This window comes from Lissotriton helveticus, chromosome 6 (genome assembly GCF_964261635.1).
Source record: "Lissotriton helveticus chromosome 6, aLisHel1.1, whole genome shotgun sequence".
NCBI lineage: Eukaryota > Metazoa > Chordata > Amphibia > Caudata > Salamandridae > Lissotriton > Lissotriton helveticus.
The window spans coordinates 1,190,770,723-1,190,786,851 of NC_136067.1; the positions used below are offsets into that span (position 1 = coordinate 1,190,770,723).

A 16,129-nucleotide genomic window follows, 5' to 3' on the forward strand; every position below is an offset into this window, starting at 1 on the left:
TGAGAGTTCTGCAACTCTCACTGCAGGGGCCAGCTCGGCTCCTGCTGTAATCAATGGCCTGTAACCGCCCCTCCCTGACGTAGTAAAAGACTGCTATCAGGCCCATTATTATTCTGTATGTCGGACTAATTATCACATACAGAATGATAATGGGCCTCTGCACAGTGACAGCATTTGCTGGGCCTCCCACTGCCAGAGCACAGGGCATGGCAAACTGCTTTTTGTTTATGCCCCTTAGCATTTACACATCACATTCCCTGGGGATGATTGATCAGATCAGGTGTTTTTTAGGTCTCGCCTCTCAATGCGCATTGAGCAGAGCGAGACTATAGGGGCTTAAACAGCGTTTAACCAAGCACACGATTCCACTGGCGATTCCTTGCAGTGCATGTGCTTTTTAGGTCATTGCGCAAGCGCAAGCCCTACAAAGCGCGTGCACATGCCACCAGCCACCTGCCTTGCATTACCACATCAAAGGCAGCCCAGCCTCCCTCCCGCAGCCCCTGCTGCTTCACACCCTCATCGCCGCTCTCCCCGCTCCGCCCCCAGCCGCAGTTTCACGGCCGCCAGGCTCGCATTTCTCCTCCCCCCTCCCCAGCCGCCAGCACCTCCCCTCTCTCCCCCCGCAGTTTCGGCCGTGTCTCCCTTTATTTTTCTTTTCTTGTTTACTCATGCCTTTATCCCACTTCCCACTAGCTCCCTCTCTTTCTCTTTTTCTAGAATCTCTTATTTATATTCCGCATTCATGTCGCATGGCAGTGCATTTTCACAAAACTAAACGTTTGTATTTACAAGCCTGTTTCTTTTTATAGTCCTGTAAATACAACACATATTACATTACAAATGCTATAGGTGTCACGTTTGCAAAAAGTTAAAACTATTGGCATTGTAAATGACAAAGCTATTAATTTTGATATTTTCAAGACCAACACATAAAAAAAATTGTAATTTACAAAACCAATAGCTCCAACTTTTCTAATGCGAGACCTATTGCATTTCCAATGCTTGTTCTAGGTCTGTACTCAAGCAAAGAGTGTCTGTGTGCCCTTACACTTTATTTAATCACCTCACTTGTATGATGGTGATTTAGGCTCCTAAAAGTATCAGCATGCATAGGTGTGAAAGTCAGCAGGCATGGATGTCGAAGTCTCCCACACAGAAAAGAACACAAGAGTGTCGGACACTCCCACTACAGCAAAATACAGAGATTTCAAGCGGTCATAGCAACTGAGAAGCAGGCAGCTAAATGTCACAAGTGTATACACACAAACACACACACACTCTCTCTCTCTCAGGGAAAACACTTCAAGAATATATATTTTAGTAGTGTTTTTTTGTTTTTTTCTATAGTAGGGCCTTTCCAAAATGAGAAAAATGTTGCTTTGTGACAGTTAATAAAAGAACATTTTAAGGACCATTCCACATAATATGCATGTGAATTTAGATAGTTATAAGTGTAGTTTTGTGACTTGCTGGAGTCATGTGTAACCTGCGGGACTCTGTTTTGAATACCAATATGGATTTCTCAGCATTTCATCCTTCTGAAGTTGATGAAATGGAAGTCACTGGTTAGACAAATACAAATTCTTGCTATTTAGAATGCTTTAGAATTGTACAATGTGGCTAAATATATTTTATGACGGAATATATTATATCAAGCACTATCAGACACATTTGTATATTTGTTCAAAAAAAAATTAAGTTTCAGTGTGAGTTGAAGGTAAAATTGAATGTAAACTGCAACACAAAATAGAACAAGTCTCAAAAGTATTAAATCACATAACTGAAGATTTAAAACATCTTAGTATAAACAACTATTGTATCTATTTGTGATTATTGCAGGAAGTCTGCTTATTGATGAGTAATTCTGTATATCACTATGTGTTTTTTGTCACTATACAATATATGTATGCCAATTCCTTTGAGGTACATTTTTGTGTTGTAGCCTGCACAGATTTCACCCTGAACTCCTGTTAAAAACTATGCATTCAAATATCCCAGTGACCAAGGCCCTTGTAAGTGGTTGACCTTGAACACTGCGCCTGATCTTGGTAATCCGAGCAAGATGGTAATACCGCAGTCCAGAGATTAATACTGTGCACAAGCCTGAACAATACAGATCCTTACTTTAGCATTTGAAAAACAGAATGGGGCAGTCATTTTTACCCATGCTAATAGCATGATGTACAGGCTTGGAATTATCCCCGTTGACAGTATCAGCTGCTAAATCTTAAATCCTGATTGCCTGAGTCAAGTTTATCAGCCATTGATTCCCAAATCAATTAATAAACAATCCCAATAGTAAGGCTGATAGTTAACCAGGCAGAGGTTTTCAGGTGGACGAGAGGAATGCTATCAGAGATGGGGGGGATGGAGGCTCCTGTGCAAATGCACTGTTTTCACCTTTATTACTGTGAGGAGAAAATTTCAGACGAGCGGTTTCCCATCATTTCCTGGAAGTACTGTTACTCCCAATATCTCCAGAGTGGAATGGCTACCAAGAAGAATTTGAATGTGCCCACAAATGTATATGCTTGTGGGTGTACCTAAAAAGTACTAAGGTGAATCACACCTTACAACACTCAATTCTCACACCTTAAGTGAGATTTACTATAAGGGATTTCTCTGCACTCTTGGTGGAGAAGTAATCCACAGTAATAAATGCATAGCCACCTGTCAGGAGTTCCTTTATGAATTCCTTGCAGGTGTAAAAAAGGTACATTTAGTCATAAGAGATGTCTGGTCAAAAGAGCTGGTGTGTGCCTTATTGAGACTAGAAACCTAGAGGGACCATATAGCCACAACAAGAAAGGACACTGGGTTGAAAAATTCCCATCAGCCCACCCTTATGGCGGAATATCATCACGTGGGATACGAATGGTGGATCCAAGTCTCGCCCAACGCATCTAATGATGATGCAGAGATGGATTACCGAAATACATTTCTAGCCACAGTGTATTTCAAATGGTGCTGATGGTGTGCAGTGCTAGTGAAACACCATCAGCACCATTTGAAATACACTGTGGCTAGAAATGTATTTCAGTAATCCATCTCTGCATCATCATTAGATGCGTTGGGCGAGACTTGGATCCACCATTCGTATCCCACGTGATGATATTCCGCCATAAGGGTGGGCTGATGGGACTTTTTCAACCCAGTGTCATTTCTTTTTGTGGCTATATGGTCCCTCTAGGTTTCTAGTCTCAATAAGGCACACACCAGCTCTTTTGACCAGACATCTCTTGTTGTTTAGGTTTTGCCTAGCGAAAGCTGCGCTCTGCGCAGCTTTTCGCGCAGGCGAAATCCTGTTGAGAACTGTAGGGTGCTTTGGGTCGGCCCTCGTCATTGATTGGCTGGCTCCGTAAACGGAGCCTTGCCATTGGACGAGGGGCCTGTCCGTCAATGCCGGACCAGACACGGGGGCGTTCCTGACATTCTTTCCCTTTTGCCGACGTCACGCGACGCCGGGAACGCCCCCGAGTCTGTTCCGGCATTGCCGGCACCTCCCTTGCTCTACTGTCATCACCACAACACTGCGCCCATTTTATCCCAAGCTAAACACTCGGAGAGGCGCAGTGACCGGGTCTTTGAAGGCCGCTCTCCCAATGAAAACAAGTTTTCTCTCCGAGTCAGCACGAGCAGGAAGACGAGCAGCGCGCCTCCCAGCTGGCCTCTCGCATCAGCATCCAGAGCTGCCCTGCGCGGTGTGTAGCTTCAGTGGAGCTTCAGAGTGCAGAGTGGAGCTTCAGAGTGGAGCTTCAGAGTGGAGCTTCAGAGTGGAGCTTCAGAGTGGAGCTTCAGAGTGGAGCTTCAGAGTGGAGCTTCAGAGTGGAGCTTCAGAGTGGAGCTTCAGAGTGGAGCTTCAGAGTGGAGCTTCAGAGTGGAGCTTCAGAGTGCAGCTTCAGAGTGGAGCTTCAGAGTGGAGCTTCAGAGTGCAGAGTGGAGCTTCAGAGTGCAGATTCAGAGTGGAGCTTCAGAGTGCAGAGTGGAGCTTCAGAGTGCAGATTCAGAGTGGAGCTTCAGAGTGCAGAGTGGAGCTTCAGAGTGGAGCTTCAGAGTGCAGAGTGGAGCTTCAGAGTGCAGAGTGGAGCTTCAGAGTGCAGAGTGGAGCTTCAGAGTGCAGAGTGGAGCTTCAGAGTGCAGAGTGGAGCTTCAGAGTGGAGCTTCAGAGTGCAGAGTGGAGCTTCAGAGTGCAGAGTGGAGCTTCAGAGTGCAGAGTGGAGCTTCAGAGTGGAGCTTCAGAGTGCAGAGTGGAGCTTCAGAGTGGAGCTTCAGAGTGCAGAGTGGAGCTTCAGAGTGGAGCTTCAGAGTGCAGAGTGGAGCTTCAGAGTGGAGCTTCAGAGTGGAGCTTCAGAGTGGAGCTTCAGAGTGGAGCTTCAGAGTGGAGCTTCAGAGTGGAGCTTCAGAGTGCAGAGTGGAGCTTCAGAGTGGAGCTTCAGAGTGCAGAGTGGAGCTTCAGAGTGGAGCTTCAGAGTGCAGAGTGGAGCTTCAGAGTGGAGCTTCAGAGTGCAGAGTGGAGCTTCAGAGTGCAGCTTCAGAGTGCAGCTTCAGAGTGGAGCTTCAGAGTGGAGCTTCAGAGTGGAGCTTCAGAGTGGAGCTTCAGAGTGGAGCTTCAGAGTGGAGCTTCAGAGTGGAGCTTCAGAGTGGAGCTTCAGAGTGGAGCTTCAGAGTGGAGCTTCAGAGTGGAGCTTCAGAGTGGAGCTTCAGAGTGGAGCTTCAGAGTGGAGCTTCAGAGTGGAGCTTCAGAGTGCAGAGTGGAGCTTCAGAGTGCAGATTCAGAGTGGAGCTTCAGAGTGCAGAGTGGAGCTTCAGAGTGCAGATTCAGAGTGGAGCTTCAGAGTGCAGAGTGGAGCTTCAGAGTGGAGCTTCAGAGTGCAGAGTGGAGCTTCAGAGTGGAGCTTCAGAGTGCAGAGTGGAGCTTCAGAGTGGAGCTTCAGAGTGGAGCTTCAGAGTGGAGCTTCAGAGTGGAGCTTCAGAGTGGAGCTTCAGAGTGGAGCTTCAGAGTGGAGCTTCAGAGTGGAGCTTCAGAGTGGAGCTTCAGAGTGGAGCTTCAGAGTGGAGCTTCAGAGTGGAGCTTCAGAGTGCAGAGTGGAGCTTCAGAGTGGAGCTTCAGAGTGCAGAGTGGAGCTTCAGAGTGCAGATTCAGAGTGGAGCTTCAGAGTGCAGAGTGGAGCTTCAGAGTGCAGAGTGGAGCTTCAGAGTGCAGAGTGGAGCTTCAGAGTGCAGAGTGGAGCTTCAGAGTTGAGCTTCAGAGTGCAGAGTGGAGCTTCAGAGTGGAGCTTCAGAGTGGAGCTTCAGAGTGGAGCTTCAGAGTGGAGCTTCAGAGTGGAGCTTCAGAGTGCAGAGTGGAGCTTCAGAGTGGAGCTGCAGAGTGCAGAGTGGAGCTTCAGAGTGGAGCTGCAGAGTGCAGAGTGGAGCTGCAGAGTGCAGAGTGGAGCTGCAGAGTGCAGAGTGGAGCTGCAGAGTGCAGAGTGGAGCTTCAGAGTGCAGAGTGGAGCTTCAGAGTGCAGAGTGGAGCTTCAGAGTGGAGCTTCAGAGTGCAGAGTGGAGCTTCAGAGTGCAGAGTGGAGCTTCAGAGTGGAGCTTCAGAGTGCAGAGTGGAGCTTCAGAGTGGAGCTTCAGAGTGCAGAGTGGAGCTTCAGAGTGGAGCTTCAGAGTGCAGAGTGGAGCTTCAGAGTGGAGCTTCAGAGTGCAGAGTGGAGCTTCAGAGTGGAGCTTCAGAGTGGAGCTTCAGAGTGCAGAGTGGAGCTTCAGAGTGGAGCTTCAGAGTGGAGCTTCAGAGTGCAGAGTGGAGCTTCAGAGTGGAGCTTCAGAGTGGAGCTTCAGAGTGCAGAGTGGAGCTTCAGAGTGCAGATTCAGAGTGGAGCTTCAGAGTGCAGAGTGGAGCTTCAGAGTGGAGCTTCAGAGTGCAGAGTGGAGCTTCAGAGTGGAGCTTCAGAGTGCAGAGTGGAGCTTCAGAGTGGAGCTTCAGAGTGGAGCTTCAGAGTGGAGCTTCAGAGTGGAGCTTCAGAGTGGAGCTTCAGAGTGGAGCTTCAGAGTGGAGAGTGGAGCTTCAGAGTGGAGCTTCAGAGTGCAGAGTGGAGCTTCAGAGTGGAGCTTCAGAGTGCAGAGTGGAGCTTCAGAGTGGAGCTTCAGAGTGGAGCTTCAGAGTGGAGAGTGGAGCTTCAGAGTGGAGCTTCAGAGTGGAGCTTCAGAGTGGAGCTTCAGAGTGCAGCTTCAGAGTGGAGCTTCAGAGTGCAGCTTCAGAGTGCAGCTTCAGAGTGCAGCTTCAGAGTGGAGCTTCAGAGTGGAGCTTCAGAGTGGAGCTTCAGAGTGCAGAGTGGAGCTTCAGAGTGCAGATTCAGAGTGGAGCTTCAGAGTGCAGAGTGGAGCTTCAGAGTGGAGCTTCAGAGTGCAGAGTGGAGCTTCAGAGTGGAGCTTCAGAGTGCAGAGTGGAGCTTCAGAGTGGAGCTTCAGAGTGCAGAGTGGAGCTTCAGAGTGGAGAGTGGAGCTTCAGAGTGGAGCTTCAGAGTGGAGCTTCAGAGTGGAGCTTCAGAGTGGAGCTTCAGAGTGGAGCTTCAGAGTGGAGCTTCAGAGTGGAGCTTCAGAGTGGAGCTTCAGAGTGGAGCTTCAGAGTGGAGCTTCAGAGTGGAGCTTCAGAGTGGAGCTTCAGAGTGGAGCTTCAGAGTGGAGCTTCAGAGTGGAGCTTCAGAGTGGAGCTTCAGAGTGGAGCTTCAGAGTGGAGCTTCAGAGTGCAGAGTGGAGCTTCAGAGTGCAGAGTGGAGCTTCAGAGTGGAGCTTCAGAGTGGAGCTTCAGAGTGGAGCTTCAGAGTGGAGCTTCAGAGTGGAGCTTCAGAGTGGAGCTTCAGAGTGGAGCTTCAGAGTGGAGCTTCAGAGTGGAGCTTCAGAGTGGAGCTTCAGAGTGGAGCTTCAGAGTGGAGCTTCAGAGTGGAGCTTCAGAGTGGAGCTTCAGAGTGGAGCTTCAGAGTGTCAAGAGCAATGCCAATAGCTCTAACTTTAACAAAGGCAAAACCATTGCATTGTAAATGCTTGTTTTCTAGTATATGTTGGGTGTGGAGATGTCGGGTCGTTAGCCCCTTCCATGCTAATGACAAGGTCAGCTCGTCATGGGTGTTACCTGCGCTGTGCTTATGACGAGCTGACCTTGTCATGAACAATGGGAAATGAATAACTCCAGCACCCAGCGGGAATTGCCTTAGCATTGAAGGTGTTAAACAATCCCTAGTGACCCTCCCACCTTTTTATTTCTAACATTTAGTCATAAACCTATGTTTATGACAGAATTTATCTTTTGAGAATACAGCCCTATAAGTTTATATATAGAGTATAAATACTCAACAATTAGGTATTATGGTTCCGTAAAGGGATCCATAGAGTTGGAAATCTCAGTCCTTTGCATATATGTTTTTAGACCTCTCGAGATTTGTGAAGTATGAAGCTGACAAAGCATTTCAAAAATATCCCTTTGTTGTACGGGGCCGTAATCACATCATTAGGCAACCCTATCTTACTAGTTCTGATGAGATGCTTACTTCCCTTTCCTGAGTACTGGTGGTACAGGGCAAGTTAAGGTGAGATATGCTTTTCATTTCCCTGCTGGCTCTCGGCACTTAATGGCCGCAGGAAAAAACGTTCCCTGCACATCTTCGGGCAAAGGATGGGTGTGATGCAAAAGGAACAGCAAGATCATAATTTGTATTGCTGCATTTCTATACATACTTACATGATATTAAACGTTGAAAGAGTGATTTGTAAATCTCACTAGAACTCTAACTTTACGTTATGTACTTTTAACATCACATGTTTTTAAAACATTAAAACATGCCTAGAAAGCACTACATTTCACCACTTTAGTATACCACATTACGCTCCTTTCTGGTCTTATTATTGGTTGATACTGTAGTAAATAATAATATAGATAATAAAAAGAATGAATTAATCACTATGACATTATTTCTGTGAAATATGAGTTTTGAAATTGCTGCTGAAAGGATATTCAACTAATAATCCACAATCTAAAAACATTGCCTTTCACAAAGAGTATGGTCAGTTATGGTAACAGAGAACAGAGAACCTCCACCTTCGCAACCCATACATTTTAGTCATGCACTGTAGCCAAAAATATCTTCCCTACTATTATGTCTAGGCATGGCTATGCTTAGCTGACCTTGAGCATGGTCACTACCCTTGCCCTCTAACAAGTGGCATGAGCATCCTAACTGGTACTTCCTGCAGCAGTGCTCAGAGGGTATGGTTTGCAGCCATGCCTTATGCCCAGTACCGCTGCAAACAGTACAATTTGGGTACTGAGAAGGGCCAATATTCTGTTCAATTAGGCCAAACATTAGTAAACATATGCATCTTTCACTTTGCAGACTTGTGAAAAGTGGACCTATGTTGTCAGTGTCTAAAACTGCAGATCTTTTTTTGTGTGGAGTTTTATATAGCGCGAACTACGCCCTGGAGGAATCAGAGCGCTTTACATGAGCACCAGTTACGTTACAGATCGACATATTCATTTTAGTAGGCACAGGGAAATTAAGTGTTTTGCCCAGAATGTTGAGCGTCCCTGCAGAAACTCGAACCCGGTTACTCAGCTCAGAGGTCGACCACCCTAGCCGTTTGGCTACATTCTCTCCCCAATGCTCACAATCTTCCTGAATGCTTTTATTTTTTGCCTGCACCACATCCATCATCTTGGCTCACCTATGTTTCTTCATGGCCCTCCCAGAGTCAGAACCTTGGAGCCGGGCCTGCTCCTACAGAGAGGAGCTTATGGTCAGAGGTCACCTGACAGGGCGGGTATTTTGGGAGGACATTGTTATCTCACAGCTCGGAAACACAACAATGAATCTGCCTGACCATGGAGAGAACCAGCCTGGGATCGTGAGCGCCTGGTGCCGAAGATCACACATGCAGTACAGTCCCGGTGGCATCGGTTAGTACAAACATCTCTGCGGGGCCGCAGAAGGCTGACGCTGGTATGAGGTTAGACACCCTGGAAAGGGGGAAACATTGTGATGAGAGTGTGCACGTGTTGTGCGAGCCAGATCAGTGACAGCATTTGCTGGGCCTTCTCCTGCCAGAGCCCAGAGCATGGCAAACTGCTTCTGTTTAGGGGCTCCTGTCACCTCACTAGGGCCCAAGCTCTGGGGAGGTGGAGGTTTCATTTTGGCGCATGTTACCCAGGTGCATCCACTTTTAGCCTCTTAAACTGTCACACAAGCAGTGATAATGGTACAAATACAATTGTCCTTTATTATTTATTTTTCTCCAATAGTGCAAAGTTCCTGCTTTTGTGCTGTTATTATTTTCATGTTTACCCTGGCCCTCTGAGCCCCTTTAGCGTTTACACATCACATTTCCTTGGGATCATTCATCAGAAAAGGTGTTTTTTTTCTTCCCAGAGGGGGAGAGGGGGCATGTAAGATCTGAGAAGTCTTCAGCTTTGATCGTTTTCTTCATTTTTTTTTTTTTAAATATGCAAGCTCAGGTATTTAAGTTTCACTCCGGCACACTACAGAAGCAGTGCAAAGTTCTCTCAACCTAATATAAACTTATTTTGACTTGTACTTGTGTTGGTTGTCTATTTACTTGTGTATTATTGCGCGACCTCCTCTGATGTGTCTGCAAAACGTACTCTTTGTCCCGAATTTTTGTCCTGAATTCTGACCTTCTGTCCTGAATTTTTGTCCTGAATTTTGACCCTTTGTCTTGAATTTTTACATTCACTGTCCTGCATTTGCCCCCACGCCAGTTGGTCATCCTCCTAGTTGTAGGCTAACTGTCTACCTGGCTCCATCCTCGCATCCTAGCCACGCCCCTTCCTCTGCCCTCCCGCGTGAAGTTTGGTGTCTGCTGTCCCAGTGCCGTTCTCGATGTTTCTGACGCCTGCTTCCGAGTGCATCGCTATCCTTTTTGAGAAGCAGACTAACGACTTTAGGCAAGGCGAGTGCTATAGATAAATCTGCATAAATACATACAACAAACTTTTCAGAGGAGGAACGAATGAACGGTTCAGTCGGAATTTAACGCAGAAAATTACAAGCAGGTGGAAGCTAAGGCGCCTCTAGTCACCGACAAACAGTAACATTTTACAAAATACTCTTTTTAGTGACCTCCCCTGGCTAGCAGCGCATTCCCAATTCTACTGGCTGCTGTGGCGACAAACAAACAATACCACTGATCTAGCGGGAGCGCCTCATGGGATGACGCAAATCGATCTGCAAGCTTTGGACTCGACCTGCAGGCTTTAGAAACCGAGCTAACCCAGCAGTTGTGAGGTTTTCACTACAATAACTGATATCCATAAGCCAGCCAGCACACAAACAGCACTTCACACCGTGATCCGTGTTCACAGAGAGTGGACACTTTCGAAATATGTGGGCACTCACCTGATACTCGTTGGGCCAGAAGGTGCTGACGGCCAACTCCGCCCGCAGCCAGTCTCGGCCGGTCGAGACGGTCACGTTCCAGATGGGGTTTGTGAGGGGTCCTTTGTTCACGCGCACAAAGATGTTCAGGCTCCCGGGGCTCGAGCCCTTCCGGCTGAACAGCAGGTAGTTGAAGTCGATGCAGTGCGTGTCGTTCTCTTTCATGGTGGGCAGCTGAAGGCGCGCCTTTTCTTCAGGATCGTGGTGAGAACAGTCCACTACCATATAAGACCCTGAGAAAAAAAAATCAAAGAGTAAGGAAAAATCAATAAAAACAAACAGTCCTTTGTATTTAGAGGAAACAATAATGCATTCTGCTATCTGGGACACATTTAACCATGTGATGTACAAACAGAACAAAAACAATACTGCCCTGTTTCTCGGCGCTGCCCCGCTCAGCGCCCTCACCGTCTTTCGACTGCAAAGGAAGCAAAAAGTCACTGCTGACAAAACATGGATGACGTCGATCCATGGTCAGCAGGTGTCGTGAGCACTGACTCTTGACATCTGTGGTGGCTAAGGCTTAAAGCAAGGCCCGGGATCTGTGTCTAGGCCTAATCAATGCATTTTAGAGTTGCAGTATTTATTTGCTTCAACTGAATTCAAAACACCGAAACAAGGGTTTTGATAATAAATAAAATCCCATGAGTGAATACAGGGTGGTAAGCGTTCCAGGGATGTTCTGGACACCCTACTTAAGTTTCATAGCTACAAACTGTAGGTGACAAACTTATGGTATATCATTTTAAGCTTGTATGCACATCAAGTATCAGATTTCCCATACCTTCTTCATGCCACAAAATGAACAGAACATGTACTCTACTGTCACACATTCACTATGCGCTAGCCAAGTCCTAGTGGACTTCCAAGATCTCAACAATGCGCAATGACAAAAGCGGAGTTAAAGCCTATAAGGTATAATGGAGAGGTTGAGGTGCATAACTGAGGTTACATGACAATCAGAGCCAACAAATACTAAATAAATACAAAATAGGCAGCGACACTTAATATAGAGATGAGTCAAAGTGCATGCAAAGAGGCAGTGTTCTAATATAAGCAGAAGGAGATGTGACCGAAATTCTGAATTCTACATGAGTTCACAATCAATAAATAACAGTGTTATTTTCCACCGATGGATTCCATGCGAGAACCTCAATAATATTATCTCACTTGGAAGCCTACAGAAGGAAAGTCCCCATGTTTAATAAGTACGCATCTGCTATATAATGCTGTACATGCTCCTCTCTCATGAGTACCCCTACCTGCGGAGCAGTAGAATCGTCCTGGGAAAGCGGCACAAACTGTCCTTCCACACCCACTTTCTACCTCCCTCAGACTTGCTCCCAGTCTCTCTTTAATAACTCTGCCAATTCCCTCTTATCAAAAATACCTGGCACCTGAAGGGCCGGACTGCGATTGCAGACCATCCCTGGCAATTACGTCCGACCGGGGGGAGGGGCCTGGCAGGAACACTGCTGCTGCGCTTTTGTTACAGGTGCTCTACTGCAAAACCGGCACCCAATAACAAAAACGTCCCCCGCAGGTCCAAAATCAGCCCCTGCCCTTCCGGCCCACCAGGGAAGTGCCCACTACAGCCAGTCTGGCACTGGGCACCAGCCACCATCCCTAATCTTCCTCTAGCCATCTTTCCCACCCGTCATATAATATGTTGGGAAAAACTATACCTGGTAGTCCTGACGCCCTCTCCATCCCAAACCAAGGAACTGGAGTGGAGAGGAGGTTCAGTGTAGACCGTTGGTCTTCAAACTGTGAGGCCCGACCCCCGGGGGGGGGTTGTGGAATGATTGAAAGGGGGTCGCACATTCCCGGTCACACTGACGGATTTTGTAGAAAGTCAAGTGTCTCAAGGCTGCTGTGGTCTTGTTCCGTGAAGCACCCAGTGTATTCAGTTTTGCTGTATACTATTGTACTCTGAGCTTTGAATTAAGCTGCTTTTGTAATTATGTTTTTCGCGTTTTGGTAGTTGAGAGAGGTTTCTTTTCGGAGGATGTGCTGTGGAATTTTTTGTCATTGTTGTATGTTGAGCTGGTGTTCGTGGGAGTGGCGGAGAGGCCCCTCTACGTTTTCAGCCAACTGTTGCTAAAAGTGACAGTGCCGAATGAATTGTCATCTGGTACCTAAATAACATCTCCGTAACCCAAATGGGACGTTTCATTAAATTGGTAATGTGGTGTCTTTAGATTTAGAATGACGTAATGCCGGAGACGTGTAGATTGCACACAAACCAGGGTGTGCTTAATTCTGCAGTTTTCCATTTTTTTTTAGCTCAACAGATATTGTTTGCTTTCTGCTTAAGTGCATTTTTTTTCATGCTCGAAAGTGCGCCCCTAACAAACGCATGGAGTGTCTTACTTTCTGCGCCAATACAAGGGTCAAATACATGAAAATAGTGTAGGTGAAAGCGAGGCCCCAAGTCTCCAAGTCAAGGACCATAGAAATCAGGCTGAAAGTCCATCAGAAGTCCGAGGCAACAGGCAGTGAGTGGCCACAGGTGTCATGCCCCCCCAGATATGACAGGAGCCAGGAGTAGCATTCGACACATCTTTATTCTTCTGTGTCCTACTCATCACTGACTTCTCGGTCCTTGCCCCTCCTGTTCCTGCTTTTTCAGCTCCGCCCCCCCAACCACTAGACTGCATCACGACACGACATCTCCCCCCTTTTTAACAAATAAAGTTGATTCTCAAGGCGTCTATAGTTCCTTTATCAGCTGCACAGGGCTGCGGCCCGCCTGTTTGAGTCATGACCATCTCCATTACAAACTCAAACTCGGTCTGTTTCTCAGGTGTCAGCAGGGTGCAGTCTGTTGGGGATACTTCATTGTGTCTTTCCGGCTGTCTTGACAGGAGTGTCGCTTCTTGTGATGTGGCTGTTGATGGCTCCGCTAGATGTCGGCTGTCCGTTTTCTTTTGTAGTTCTTGTTTGAGTGGCAGTTGATCTCTTACACGTGTGTCCGTTGTTTTAGTTTTCTTCCGAGCGCCTGCATGCACTTCTATTCCTCGTTGTCTTATTCGGTCAGGGGCCTCCCTGTCCTCCTGTCCGTGGACAGGCATACCAGATAACCCAGGTGCACGTTTCCCTTCTGACTGATGATAGTGACCTCTCTTTCCCAACGGGTTGGCTCCTCTGGGTAGGGTGATTGGATGGTCCCTTCCCACCCAGTGGGTACAGTCACCGGCATCTGTGCTTCTTTTGTGTCCCTTTTGTGTAAGCCTTGCTGACCCCTTCAGCGGTGACGGTCTATTCTTCACGTCATGATGTTCCTGGGGCTGGCATGGCATGTTGTCTTGTGGAGAGTTCAGGCATTGCAGGTTGTTGGCCTGAGGCGTGTTGTTTCGGACAGGGACGACGGTCTTTGCTTCCTCTGTGTTTTCAAGTGGTGGACACCGTGACCGTTGTCAGTACCAGGATTCTGTTGATTTGAGTGATTGTCCGGACATGCTTTCTGAATCGGTCGGTGACGCACTCCTAGAGTCGATGCTGTCGAGGAAATACTCCTCTGGGTGCATCTCTTGAAGCGATGACACACTCTTGGAGTCGATGCTATCGAGGAGACACTCCTCTGGGGGCATCTTTTGAAGTGTCTTTTGTGTTATTGCTGTGGCGGGTTTGTTTGCTAGCCCCGTATTTACTTCCTTGGTTTGGTCTTGGGATAATATTCGACTCTTCTCTGTTTTCTCCTGATCACAAATGGCTTGAGCGTATGCGTCTTGAGTCATTCGAGTGTATGTGTATATCGGTTTCTGGAGATGGCGTGGCTTGTTCCCTCGCTTGTGTTTGGTCCTTTCCTCATAACCATTGAGTCGACTGTCGTCGGTCTCCTCTGTGTGGTCTGTGTCTCTGCTTGATGTTTCTCCAGAATAGTATGTTAGTTTCCGGAGATAACGTGACTTGTCCCCTCGCCGGTGTTTGGTGTTTTCGTCATAACCGTTGAGTAGACTGGCTTCGGCCTCCTCTGTGTGGTCTGTGTCACTGCTTGATATTTCTCCAGAATAGTGTGTTGGGTGACTTCTCGGCGTTATGTCAATCAGGCTGCCACAATTCCTGGTTGTCCCAGTCTTTCGTACACCCTTATCCATTGTCCTTTGTGTTGGTGACTTAGGGGGTTCCCTGTCACTTTGTCTCTCACGTTGCCCTTTCTCTAGTCCGCCTTCTCTCTCCCTCTCTCGTGTTTTGATTGTCTCCTGGGCTTTCATCACGGACATGGGGGATATCTTTTTCCTTTCCTTTGCCCTTTGTATCGTTGACTCGGGAAGTTCCCTGTCACTTTGTATCTCATGGTATCTTGTCTCTGGTCCGCTGTCACTTCGTCTCTCCTGATATCTTGCTTCTAGTCCGACTTCGCCCTCCCTCTCTCGGGTTTTGTTTGTCTCCTGGGCTTGCCTCGCGGACGTGGAGGATGTCTCCTTTCTTCTCTTTTTGTTTCCTGCGTCCTGGTGAAATTCTTTGGATGCTTTCCTCGCTGTGACCCGCTCTCCAACTTCGGCTCTCCTGATGATCTCTTTTAGTGAGAACCGCCCTTGGATGATCTTGCGCTTGGTGTCGGGTTTTGAACAGCCTTCAATCACCCGCAGTCGGATTGCATCTTCGTTTGTGAAAGTGTCGAAGTGGCAACATTTCACTAGACGTTGCAGCCGGGTAATTAAGCTTGGTAAGGATTCTAATGGTTCCTGCCGTGCTGCGTTGAAAGCAATGCGTTCATGATCCACGTCTTCCTTTGTGTAGAAATAAGCGAGCAGTGTCTCTCTGAGTTCCCTATATGTCTCTGTGTCTTTTGCTGAAAATGTTTTGATTAGGCGTTGGCCTTCGTGACCCACCAGCTGAAGCAATAGTAGTCGACGTTTGCTATCCCTTCGCTCGCCAGTCGTTGCGAGGAATTCGTCCAACGACTCCAGCCACCTTGACCACTCGGGACCTAAACAGTGGTCGCTGGTCTGTGCCACTGGAGGAGGTACTCCGATGCAGGGGTTGGGTCTATGCGTGTCTTTCCTCATTGGCATGATGGTGGAATGCGCAAGCTTCAGTTAGACGGGCTTGGTTTCTTGAGATCAGCTTGGTCGTCACTCACCCGCTGGCGGTATGTTTCTTTGTTCGTATATGCTTATGCTTATTGTTTGTACTCTTTTGTGGTTTCTCGTGCTTATTCTGTTTTGGTTGCCAAGACTTGTTCATCGTTGTTCACGCGCCGTTATCCACGCTTATTCATTTGCCTTACCAATACCTGTTTCTTGGCATTTACCAGTGCTTGTTTATCTGCACATACCAAGGCTTGCCGACGTGCAGGTACCAATGTTTGTTTATTTGCATGCACCAATGCTTGTTTATTTGCATGTATCAATGCTTGCTTGCTTGTCTTTGCCAATATTTGTTTGGTCTTCGCCAATGCTTGTTTCATTTGCATATACCAATGTTTGTTTCTTTGCATGTACCAATGCTTGTTTATTTGCATGTATCAATGCTTGCTTGCTTGTCTTTGCCAATGTTTGTTTGGTCTTCGCCAATGCTTGTTTTATTTGCATGTACCAATGTTTGTTTATTTGCACTCACCAATGCTTGTTTGCCTTTGCTAATGTCTGTTTGGTCTCCGCCAATGCTTGTTTCTTTGCTCTCGTCAATGCTTGTTTATTTGTTCTTGCCAGTGCTTGTTTATCTCCATTCGCCAATGCTTGTTTATC

At 47.2% G+C, this 16,129-nt stretch overlaps 1 protein-coding gene across 14 annotated transcripts in view; it reads right to left on the reverse strand.

Annotated features, from left to right (window-relative positions):
- The window catches only part of PTPRK (protein tyrosine phosphatase receptor type K), a 1,613,435-nt gene that overhangs the window by 1,065,495 nt on the left and 531,811 nt on the right, over positions 1 to 16,129 (reverse strand). For all 14 annotated transcript variants that reach the window (XM_078648913.1, XM_078648910.1, XM_078648911.1 and 11 more), the window contains one exon: positions 10,395 to 10,666. In XM_078648913.1, the coding sequence (XP_078505039.1) occupies positions 10,395 to 10,666 (272 nt within the window). The remainder of the gene's footprint in view (positions 1 to 10,394; positions 10,667 to 16,129) is intronic.